The sequence below is a fragment of the Oryctolagus cuniculus genome, chromosome 11 (assembly GCF_964237555.1).
Source record: "Oryctolagus cuniculus chromosome 11, mOryCun1.1, whole genome shotgun sequence".
In the NCBI taxonomy this organism is placed as follows: Eukaryota; Metazoa; Chordata; class Mammalia; order Lagomorpha; family Leporidae; genus Oryctolagus; species Oryctolagus cuniculus.
Genome location: NC_091442.1, coordinates 77,778,205 through 77,790,917, shown reverse-complemented (window position 1 = coordinate 77,790,917; position 12,713 = coordinate 77,778,205). Strand labels below are relative to the sequence as shown.

At 37.7% G+C, this 12,713-nt stretch overlaps 1 protein-coding gene across 1 annotated transcript in view; it reads right to left on the bottom strand.

The window, feature by feature from the left end:
• The window catches only part of LOC100355530 (GLIPR1-like protein 1), a 46,017-nt gene extending 39,946 nt beyond the window's left edge, over window positions 1–6,071 (bottom strand). The window contains exon 1 of the mRNA XM_070051473.1: window positions 5,801–6,071. Within this exon, the coding sequence (XP_069907574.1) occupies window positions 5,801–5,974 (174 nt within the window). The 5' untranslated portion in view covers window positions 5,975–6,071. The remainder of the gene's footprint in view (window positions 1–5,800) is intronic.
• Between the last annotated feature and the right edge of the window lie 6,642 nt (window positions 6,072–12,713).

Sequence of the window (12,713 nt, the reverse complement as noted above, 5' to 3'; positions counted from 1 at the left end):
AATAAATCTTTTTAAAAAATGATATCAGGTATTTACAAGTAAATCCAATAAATGATACTCAAAATCTCTGCTTTAAAAACTATGAAACTGGGGCGCTTTGGCACAGTAGGTTAATCCTTCACTGGTTCTAATCTTGGCTGCTCCTCTTCCGATCCAGCTCTCTGCTATGGCCTGGGAAAGCAGTGGAAGATAGTCCAAGTCCTTGGGCCCCTGTACCCACATTCTCGGGAGACCAAGAAGAAGCTCCTGGCTCCTGGCTTCGGATCCGCACAGCTCCGGCCATTGTAGCCAATTGGAGAGTGAACCAGCAGATAGAGGACCTTTTTCTCTGTCTCCCTCTCACTGTCTGTAACTCTACCTCTCAAATAAATAAAAATAAAAATCTTAAAAAAGAACTATGAAACCTATTGATTATAACATTAAAATGGAAATGCAAAGGATTTTTAGAAGTAAAATGAATTAGAAGACTTGCTCTACAAGATACCAAAATTTATTAGAAAGCTACATTAAGATACTGTGATGGAGGCACAAGTACAGATAAATAGCCACGCATAACAGAAAGGATTTTCAGGTGCTATTTGTGACAAAAGTGACAGGCTTAATGTAGTTATCTTTGCCAGGATAATTTTTTTTAAAGATTTATTTATTTATTTATTTGAAAGTCAGAGTTATACAGAGAGAGGAGAGGCAGAGAGGTCTTCCATCGCTGGTTCACTCCCCAATTGGCCGCAATGGACAGAGCTGTGCTGATCCGGAGCCAGGAGCCAGGAGCTTCCTCTGGGTCTTCCATGCGGGTGCAGGGGCCCAGGGATTTCGGCCATCTTCTGTTACTTTCCCAGGCCACAGCAGAGAGCTGGATTGGAAGTGGAGCAGCCGGGACTAGAACCGGCGCCCATATGGGATGCTGGCACTTCAGGCCAGGGTGTTAACCCGCTGCACCACAGTGCCGGCCCCACCAGGATAATTTTTAAATATTTTTATTTTGAATTAATTATAAATTCACAAGAAGTTACAGAAAATACCACACAGAAGTCTTAGGTAAATTTCACCTAATTTCCACAATGTTAATGTCTTTGGTAGTCTCATATCCTAACAAATTGACATTTTAAGGCCTTTTTAGATGTTAAGTTTTATATGAATTCATTTATGTGTGTGTGTGTGTGTGTGTGTGGTTTTATGCTGTTTTTTTTTAATTTTTTTTTAACTTTTATTTAATGAATATAAATTTCCAAAGTACAGAATATTGATTACAATGGCTTCCCCCCCATAACGTCCCTCCAACCCGCAACCCTCCCCTTATCCACTCCCTCTCCCCTTCCATTCACATCAAGATTCATTTTCGATTCTCTTTATATACAGAAGATCAGTTTAGCATACATTAAGTAAAGATTTCAACAGTTTGCTCCCACACAGAAACATAAAGTGAAAAATACTGTTTGAGTACTGTTTTATGCTGTTTTAACATGTATAAAATAAAGTAAAATCACCTGCACATTCAAGACACAGAACTGTACCTTGAATGCATTGATTCTTTGTGCTAGCCCTTTCAGGTTGTACTCTCTCACTCCACTATGCCATCCCTAACCGTTTGCAAACAATATTGTGTTCTTCATTTCTATAATTTTGTTCTTTCAAGAATGTAATTTAAATAGAATCCTACAATATGTAAACATTTTGAGATTAGGTTTTCCCACTCAGCATAATCCCCTTAAGATCCATCTACAATGTTTCATGAGTTGATAGTTGTCCCTTGAATTACTGAGAAGAATTTTATGGCATGAGCATACCACAGTTATTATTTTATCCAATAAATGTGAGTTTTGACAAATTGTCTATAATATGTATGAACAAATTTTGGGGTAGCTATGTTTCCTTTTTCTAGAAAAAGCAAAGGAAAAAGCGCCTAGTACTTTTATGGGTTTTAAAGAAACTTCCAGGAGGCTGGTATGTGGTATAGTGGGTTAAATAACTTCCTGTGACACTGGCATCCTATATAGGAGCCTGTTTGTATCCTAGCTTCTTTACTGCTTTCCACTCCAGCTATCGGCCAATGGCCTGGGAAAACAGCAAAGATGGCCTAAGTGCTTGGGCCCCTGCTACCCACATGGGAGACCCAGATGAAACTCCTGCCTCTTGACTTTGGCAAAGCCCAACCCTGCCTGTTGCAACCATTTGGTGGCTGAACCAGCAGATTGAAAACTCTCTCTCTCTCTGTAATTCTGCATTTCAAATAAATAAAGAAATCTAAAAAGAAAGAGAAACTGCCAGAATGTTTTCCATGGTGGCTGTACTATTTCGCCATCACACCAGAAAAATGAGACAGATCCATTTTCTTGATATCTTCATCAGTATTTGATATTGTCATTATTTTTAATTTTAGCTTTTCTAGTTAGTATGTAGTGATATCTCATTCTAGTTTTCATTTATATTTCCTTAATACTGCTGAACATATTCTCATATGTTTATTTTCCATGCACAAATTCCTATGGTGAAATGTCTGTATATTCCTGTGGTAAATTTTTTTTTCATTTTTGTAATGGCTTTTTTTTCCTCTGTTGAGTTTTGAGAGTTGTATTTATGCTCTATATGGGATATTTTTTATCATATACATGGTTTGCATGTATTTCCTCCCATTCTAAAACTTGCACTTTAATCTTTTTAGCAAGATATTTTAAAGTGTAAGACTTTTATATTTTGATGAGGTCTAATTTATTGACTCTGTTTTCATAGCTGCTGATTTAGTGTCATGTCTTCAAAGCAGTACATAGTATTAGGAAGCTTCAGCTAGCCCTAGGTTCCAAGGATCTTCTTCTGTTTAAAAATAGTTTTTATGTATATGTTAGGCATTATTAATTAATTTTATCTTTATTTTTAAAATACTTCTATTTTTGGTTAAAAATTTTAATTTTAATTTTGAAATTGTTATTGAGAACAATTTCATGTATTTCACAAATACAATTCTAAGAATATATCAATACTTCCCTCTGTCCCTCATTTAAATCCACTTCCTTCCTTTTTTTCTTTAATTTTGTAATAATATATTGTCAATTTATGTTACAAGCACAGGCTTAATGCACCACTAAACATGATATTCAACAAGTACAAAGTAGAATAGCCACTATTCCACAGGAGCACACACAAGGTCTAAAAATAATTATGAAATCATAAAATGTTAGTTTCATTCTTATACATTTTTGTATTCTGTGTTAACTACAACATATCAGAGAAAACTTATATTTGTCTTTTTAGCAGTGGCTTGTTTCACTAAGTATAATGGTCTCCGGTTGCATCCATTTTGTTGCAAAAGGCAGGACTTCAATCTTTTTATGGTTGAGTAGTATTCCATCGTGTATACATATCACAATTTCTTTAGTCATTAGTTGATAGACATCTTCTATAAACATGGGGGTGGATATAACTCTTTCACATGCTGATTTCATTTATTTTGGGTAAATTCCTTAGTAGAATGGTTGGGTCATATGGTAGACCTATTTAAATTTCTGAAGAATCTCTACACCATCTTCCATGATAACTGTATTAGTTTACAATACTGCCAACAGTGCATTAGGGTACCTTTGTCTCCACATCTTCACCAGAATTTGTTATTTGTTCATTTGTGGATGATAGTCTTCTAACTGGGGTAAGGTGAAACCTCATTGTGGTTTTTATTTCCATTTCCCCGATGGCTACTGATCCTGAGCGTCTATTCATGTCTGTTGGCCATTTGTATTTCAACCTTTGGAAATGCCTATCATATCCTTATCGTATTTCTTCACTGGATTATCTGTTTTCTTGTTGAGTTTATTAAGCTTCTTATATATTCTGGATATTAATCCTTTATCATATATATAGTTTTCAAATATTTTCTCCCATTCTTTCGGTTGCTTATTCATTTTGTTCAGTGTTTCCTTTGCTGTGCAGATCCATCAGTTAACACACATAATGACCTTTGTCTCTTAACAGTGTTTTTCTTGAAGTCTATTTTTTCTGTTACAGATACAGTTAGTACTGCACCTTTGATTTCCATGTGCATGGCATATCTTTTTTCATCCACTCACTTCTAGTCTTTGTGTACCTTTATTGGTGAAGTATGTTTCTTATGGGCAGCACATAGTTGGACCTTATTTTTATCCATTCAGTTAGTCTGCATCTTTTAATTGGTGAATTTAGTGCATTCACATTCAAGGTTATTATTGACAGGTAATGGCCATTTTTCCATATATTATTCCTGTAATTCCTATATTCATGGCCATTTTCCCATATATTATTCCCATCATTTGTGTTGAATCTCCTTTGTTTTTTCACTGTTTTTTTTTTTTTTTTTTTTTTTTTTTTTCCACCACTGCCTTCTTTCTTGATGTTAATTGCCTTTCTCTGCTTTTGTATGTAGTACATCCTTAAGTATAACCTACCTCTGTATGTCTGGGTATATAGGGACAAATTGTTTCAACTTAAGCTTATCTTTTAGGATGCTTATTTCATTTGGCTACTACAGTCTTTGGGGAAGAGGATGTTGAAATTCGCTGGTGTGTTCAGTGCCCTAGCTTTCCCTGTGTCATGGTGAACTAGCTGATTCACAGCTCATAGTGAGCTCACAGTGCCAGCAAACTTCACCCACACAGATATATGCACTTGCACTCCTACTTCTCTGCTACTGCCTCTGGCACTCTTCCTGCAGCACTCATCACTAGTCATAGCTGCTTTGGAGTATCTTGGTGGAGAAGGAGGCAAATACTAGATGTCTGTATATAGCCATCTTGAATCTCCCTATATCTTTATTAATTTCAATAATATTTTATTTCTCTTTAATTTTCTTCATTGATTTATAATAATTCAAGAGTATGTTATTTATTTTCCAAATATTCACACAGTTTCTGAAGTTCCTATTCTTGATGTCTAGAATTATTCCATTGCCTTCACAAAAGATACATGATATGGTTTTGATATATTTGAGCATGTTTAGGTTTATTTTGAGTCTTAATATATACTCTAGGTGGAGAGTATTACATGTGCTGATAAGAATGTGCATTCTGTAGCTATGGGATGAAATGCTTTGTATCTGTTAGATCCATTTGGTTTACAATATAGTTTAACTCTGATGTTTCTTTGTTGATTTTTCTTGTATTATCTGTGCATTGATGGCAATGGAGTGTTAAAGTCCTAATTAATTTTTTTAGAGCCTTCATTTCCCTTTGTATATAATGCTTTATATAATTGGGATCTTGAGCATTGGGTGCATATATGTCTGCCATTGCCTCTTATTAAGTTGCTCCTTTTATCATAATCTAATGGGCCTTTTTCTAGTTTTTGGCTTAAAGTTTGTTTTATATATGTATAGCTGTTTCCTCCTGCTTTTGGTTTCCATTTGTGGGGGATGTTTTTCTCCAATCCTTCACTTCTATGTGCATTTACTTAAGTAAGTTTCTTAAGCAGTACTATGTATTGTATCCTTGCGCTATTTTTAAAAATGTAAAGTATTTTGTGTGCATGGGATGGAATATACTAAAAAAAAAAAAAAAAAAATCGAACAAATCTATGCAATGTAGCTATAAACCTTAGCAATGAAAATCAAGCAACTTCCAAACCCGGATATCTTCCCTTCTGTTCCCCATGGAGCTCAGTCCTGGCAGCCAACAACTTGGAGTTCTCCCCCTCTCTCTTCCCTTCCACCATGACCCTCGAGGAGACAGCCCAGGCAAGGTGTGATTGTTTTTAACTGATTTAATTCAAATGCATGGGTCTCCCAGATACCTTAGGATAAACCAGAGAGAAGCGCGATCAGCGCCAGTTCTTTCCTTACCATGAATTTCATGTCGGCCGCAGGGGGGCTGACTTTGCCGCGCCATTCGTTGTGGGTTTTGACGCACTCGTCTATAAAGTGAGGGTCTGTGATAGATGGGACTTTGAGAGATTCAGTGGTTACCAGATACAGACCTAAGGTCCACAGGCAACTCAATTTCCTCCTCAGAGACATGGAAAGACGCGGAGGGTGCCCACGCTGCGCGGGCCGGTTAACGGCTCGGCAGTGCCTTTTCCCCGCCCCGGGGACCACGCTCTGTCTCCCTGGGCTCCATCCTCCTGCCCAGGCTCGAGCCCAGCGCGGGGACGCCCCGCAGGCAGGCTGGGTCTCCGAGGGAGGGAGACACCACCCGGATTTGTTGGCAGCAAAGCCCGGGGCGACAGAGGGAAAGCCCTGAGAGCCCTCTGGGGCAGAGCTTCAAGTGCTTTCTGTGGCTGAGATGAGGACTTCCTGCGGAGGGCGCCCGGGTGGTCGTCCCCCTGACGACGTGCAGGCTGCACAGGTTTAGGTAAAGAGCAAGGTGAACTGAGTGCTGACAGTGGGCCCAGGCCTGTGCAAAGCATTGTGTGTTAGCTGGACTCAGCTTCCATGTGCAGCTTTTCTGTTGTTTCAGATAAACTGCAGCACCACGTTGCTTTTTTCCTTAGAGACTGGGAAGAGAGGAAGAATAAGGGAATCTGTCTATTTGGTGACATTCTGTGATCCTAAACCGGCACCTCATCAGACATTTAGCAATTTCTCATTTTTCTCATTTTATGAGACTGACTGCTCAGAAAGATAAAAAATTAATTTTATTTGATTTTAATCTATATTATTTACATTGTTATTCAATAGCTGTCTCTTTTCATTGTATTAAATGATATTTTCTTAGATTTATGTGTTTCAAATAAATGCTTTTATTTAATCACTTCAGCTGCTTGAAATGTCATTTAATTCAAGTGAACAGATATCTATATGTACTGAATATTCTATTTTAGTCTATTAACTTTGCTAATTACAAACTAAAATGGAAAAATCCATGTTGCTGAAAGTACTTACCACTTTTAATAGAAAACAGAAATTAGAGAGTAAAACGACAAAGTGCAAGGTTCTCAATGACAATTCTAATGGGTAATAAGGAAAATATTTCTGGTGGTCTACTATCTCCAATGCTGTTTCTATTATATGCTACTTTACAATTATATACAAGAATACTTCAGAGAGTTTGGCAAAATTGGCATTAAAAGATAAGTTTATCTTGGCATAAACTTTTTTGAAATCCATTGTTTTTTCATAATATACATTGTCCATGAACCTCCGAAGAGCACCTGTATATAGTCCAAAGACATGAGTTTATGTGTACACAGATATGTGATATATGTGTGTGTTTAAATATATCTATATATAGTATTCCCCTCATTGCATTTAATTTACTTACAGATCCTATTTATAATATATCTGAATGCAAAAACTTTTTGCCATTCGATGAATAGCCAACATCTTGGTTAGAGCCAATATCTCCCTACTTTGTGACATTCTTCTACTTTGTTTCTTTGCTTTCATTATTATTCTAGTACAATTGATTTTTATACAGAAGAGCTAGATACAACATAAACTCTCCTTTCTCCTCAAAATCCTTCAATGGACACTCATCACAATCACAAGTAATATCAAACCTGGAGTCCAAGGTATAGCTCACAAGATGCTTTATAATCTGACCATGGCAAACACTCTGGCCACTTGCTTGCATCAGTAGCAGCATCTCTCCTAATTTAGCTGCATTCAAAAGTTTGATAAGCATGCTGTCTATCTCCTCAGTCCCTTTGTACTTGCTGTTCCCTTTGTCTGCAGTGTTCTCTCCAGAGTTCTCTTCAGTGAAGACTTCCCTGTTGACACTATGTCCCCCATTTGTCAGTCTATTTTTAATGCATTCATTACTACCTGAATTTATATTACTGATTTCTTTAGCATCAACCTGCTATATTCCATTGAAATTGTCATCAAATCAGTGGCATTTTTTCTTCATTGGTGTATCTCCAACACCTAAAATAAGTACTGAAGCTATAAACCTTGAAACAAATTTATTGGGTGAATGAATGAAAAAATCAATACTTTTAAAAACAGACATTTTATTTGAAAGAGAGAGAGAGAGAGAGAGAGAGAGAGAGAGAAACTGACTCTGAGAATCCATCCACTGGTTCACTTCCCAGATGGCTGCAATGTCTAGGGTTGGTCCAAACTCAAGATAGCCCAAAACTCCATCCTATATTGCAAGGGTTCGGTCACTTGGGCTATCTTCTACTGCCTTCCCAGGAAAATTAGTAGGTAGTTTGATCAGAAGCAAAGCAACCCCAATTTGAAGTGGTACAGCAATATGGTATGCCCAACGTCACTTAATATGGTGGCTTAATCTGCTGCTCCACAATACCAGCCCCAAGCACTTTAAACTTTCTAATAGAACGATACTTGAAATAGTTTGTGGAAAATGTATATTATGAAAAAAACAAGGGCCAGCGTTGTGGTATAGCAGGCAAAGCTGCCGCCTGCAGTGCTGGCATCTCGTATGGGCACCAGTTCGAGTCCTGGCTGCTCCACTTCTGATCCAGCTCTCTGTTATGGCCTGGGAAAGCAGTGGAAGATAGTCTAAGTCCTTGGGCCCCTGTACCTACATTGGAGACCCAGAAGAAGCTCCTGGCTCCTGGCTTTGGAGTGGCACAGCTCTGGCCATTACAGCCATCTAGGGAGTGAACCAGTGGATGGAATACCTCTCTCTCTCTCACTCTCTCTCTTTCTGCCTCTGCCTCTATGTAACTCTGCCTTTCAAATACATAAAATAAATCTTTAAAAAAAAAAAAAAGCACTGGGGCCGGCGCTGTGGCTCACTTGGTTAATCCTCTGCCTGCGGCGTCGCCATCCCATATGGACGCCATCTCTAGTCCCTGTTGCCCCTCTTCCAGGCCAGCTCTCTGCTGTGGCCCGGGAGGGCAGTGGAGGATGGCCCAAGTGCTTGGGCCCCTGCACCCAAATAGGAGACCAGGAGGAAGCACCTGGTTCCTGGCTTCAGATTGGCATAGTTCCGGCCATAGTGGCCATATGGGGAGTGAACCAACGGAAGGAAGACCTTTCTCTCTGTCTCTCTCTCACTGTCTAACTCTATCTGTTAAGAAAAAAAGAAAGAAAGAAAGAAAGAAAAAGAACAAAGCACATATTTCAGTATATATACACCAAACTAAACTTTTAAAAAAATATGTATCTATTTTAAAATCAGTTATGGATGGGGGGGAAACAGAGAGGGAGAGAGAGAGAGGTCTTTCATGTACTGGCTTATTCCTTAAATACCCACAATGTCAGGGGCTGAGCCAGGTTGATCGCAGGAGCTTTCACATCTCCCATGGGAGTGGAAAGAGCCCAAGCACGTGGGCTATCTTCTCCTGCCTTACCCAAGCCATTAGCTGAATGGGAACTGGAACATCTGGGCCATGATCTGATGCCCAGATGGTATGCTGGCATCCCAGGAGGCAGCTTTATATGCTACGTCATCAATGTTGACCCCAAAACTTACCATTTTTTTATTTAATAAATATAAATTTCCAAAGTACAGCTTTTGGATTACAGTGGCTTTTTCCCCCCATAATGTCCCTCCCACCCGCAACCCTCCCATCTCCCAGTCCCTCTCCCATCCCATTCACATCGATTCATTTTCAATTATCTTTATATACAGAAGATCAATTTAGTATATATTAAGTAAAGATTTCGACAGTTTGCACCCCCATAGAAACACAAAGTGTAAAGTACTGTTTGAGTACTAGTTATAGCATTAATTCACATTGTACAACACATTAAGGACAGAGAACCTACATGGGGAGTAAGTGCACAGTGACTCCTGTTGTTGACTTAACAAATTGACATTCTTGTTTATGGCGTCAGTAATCACCCGAGGCTCTTGTCATGAATTGCCAAGGCTATGGAAGGCTTTTGAGTTCAGCGACTCTGATCATATTTAGGCAAGGTCATAGTCAAAGTGGAAGTTCTCTCCTCCCTTCAGAGAAAGGTACCTCCTTCTTTGATGGTCCGTTCTTTCCGCAGGGATCTCACTCACAAAGATCTTTCATTTAGTTGTTGTTGTTTGTTTTTTTTTTTTTTTTTTTTGCCAGAGTTTCTTGGTTTTCCATGCCTGAAATACTCTCAGGGGCTTTTCAGCCGGATCTGAATGCCTTAAGGGCTTATTCTGAGGGCAGAGTGCTGTTCAGGACATCGGCCATTCTATGAGTCTGCTGTGTATCCCACTTCCTATGTTGGATCACCAAAACTTATCTTTTAATTCTATTTTTCCACAAAATTTTTAAAGTATTCCCATAAGGTTGTTTAAAACTATCATCTTCTTGAGAGGAGACATATCACTTTATCTTATTTGTCATGTATCTCCAAGAGGCTAAATAAATATTCTTGTTTTAATCAGTAATTTTAAAGGAAATACTGGGTAGGTTTTATATACTTTTTCTAGTATTGTATATATTCCTATATAGTAGGTTTTTTAAATTTTTATTTAAGTTGTACAAGCTTCATGTATTTCATATGTACAGATTTAGGAACACAGTGAAACATCCCGCCCTACCCTTCCTCCTGCCCATACTCCAACCCTTCTTCCTTCTCCCTTTCCCATTCTCACTCCTAACTTTTTTATAAAGATCTATGGATGGCTGTTGAATACATGAATGACTGAATAAACCAGTAAATGAAAACTAAATGTAAAAGTTGAATTTCAAATGCAAATTAATTTTGATCTACCAAGTAATAAAGATTAACTATCTTACAGATAATTTAATTTTGCTTATAGAAAAATTAATTGGTTGTAATAACAATGAGACTTTCATAGAAAAATGAATTATTTTGAAAATTGTCATGAAAGTAAATTTTAAATAACCAATACATAATCCGAGATTATTGCCCTTATAAAAGATGTTTTAACAAAATATCTGAATTGAATAAGTGTGGGTATTTTTGTGTAGAACATTTTTCTAATATTTAGGATGCTATATTCAGAAATATGGAAATAATTAAGGTGGACTAAGTCTAACCCCCAATAACAGATAAGCATATGCCCTTGTATTATTTTCTTGAATATTTATTTGTGTAATGGCCACAATTAGGTGGAAAATAGAATTTTTTAAGATTGTTGATAAACTTTTACAAGTTGATGTTTAGCTTTTGGTTTTGTTTTTTCAGTTTATGTTTGCTTTTCTTTCTGTGTGGACATAATGGTGGATGAATTTCATGGAACGTAGGGAAGAAATAGAGGGAGTACTTGAGGCATAGTCTTTGAATTACTTGGACCGTCTTCCTCTGCTTTTCCAGGTGCGGTAGCAGGTAAGTGCATCAGTATCAGAGCAGCTGGGGCTAGAAATGATGTTCTGATATAAGATGCTGGCGGTGCAAGCTGTAGTATAAACTGCTGTGCCGTAACACTGGTGTCAAGAGGCCTCATATTTTTCTCTTAAAAGTTGAAAGGATCTCAGGAGGCCAACTGATTGGATGAAGCCAATCTACTGTGTGAAGGGTAATCTGCTTCCCTCAAGGTATACTGACTTAAACATTAATCATATCTGAAATGTATTTTCACAGCAGTGTATAGACTGCACTGATAAAGCAACAAGGTACAACAGCTAGCCCAGCTGACTCATAAAATCAGCCATCACAAACCAATGTTTTTACAAAAATAGTGAGTTTTGTTTTGTATAGCTGTTAAATTACTGGCAGATAACTAAAAACCTGTTGAGGCTTGGTTTTAGGATTAGCATACTGCACTTCAATCAGTCAAGTATTATCTCATGTAATTATATTTTAATTATATTTATTTATTTTTTATGCAGAACTATACTGCTTTATAGTTAAAAACATCATACACTTCAAAATTAAAACTTTAGTAACACGATGATTCTTCCCACAGTGCCTGCCCTCCCACTCATACTCCCACCTCTCTTCCTACTCCCTCTTATTTCCACTCTTATTTTGTACTGAGATATATTTTCAATTAACTTTATACATATATGTTTAACTCTATGTTAAGTAAAGAGTTCAACAAATAGTCTATAAAAAAACTGTTCCTTGACAGTCAAGACAAGGACTGTTCATGTCATTGTTTCTCAAAGTGTTGATTTCGCTTCTACAGATTACCTTTTAGATGCTCTATTCATTCTCCCAGATCAGGGAGAACATATGATATTTGTCCTTTGGGACTGCCTTATTTCACTAAGTATGATGTTTTCCAGATTCATTCATTTTGTTGTAAATGATTGGATTTCATTTTTTACTGCTGTGTAGTATTCCATAGTGTATATATTCCATAATTTCTTTATCCAGTCTTCAGTTAATGGGCATTTGGGCTGATTCCATGTCTTAGCTATTGTGAATTGAGCTGCCTTGAACATGGGGGTGCAGATAACTCTTTGACAGGCTGATTTCATTTCCCTTGGGTAAATTCCCAGGAATGGGATGGTTGGGTCATGTGGTAGGTCTATATTCAGATTTCTGAGGTATCTCCATTACTGTCTCCTGTAGTGGCTTTACCAGTTTACATTCCTACCAACAGTGGATTAGGGTACCTTTTCCCCCACATCCTCTCCAGCATTTGTTGTGTGTTGATTTCAGTATGAAAGCCATTCTAACGGGGGTGAGATGAAACCTCATTGTGGTTTTTATTTGTGTTTCCATGATCGCTAGTGATCTTGAGCATTTTTCTTTTTTTATTTTTATTTTTTCAAGGTTTTAAATTAATGAATAGAAATATATGTACAGCTTTTAGGGATATAGTGTTTCTTCCCTCTATTCCAGTCCTCTCACCCCCACTCCCATCCCACCTCCCACTCCCTCTCCCATTCCATTTTCCATTAAGATTCCTTTTAAAATTGACTTTATATACAGAAGATCAGCTCTA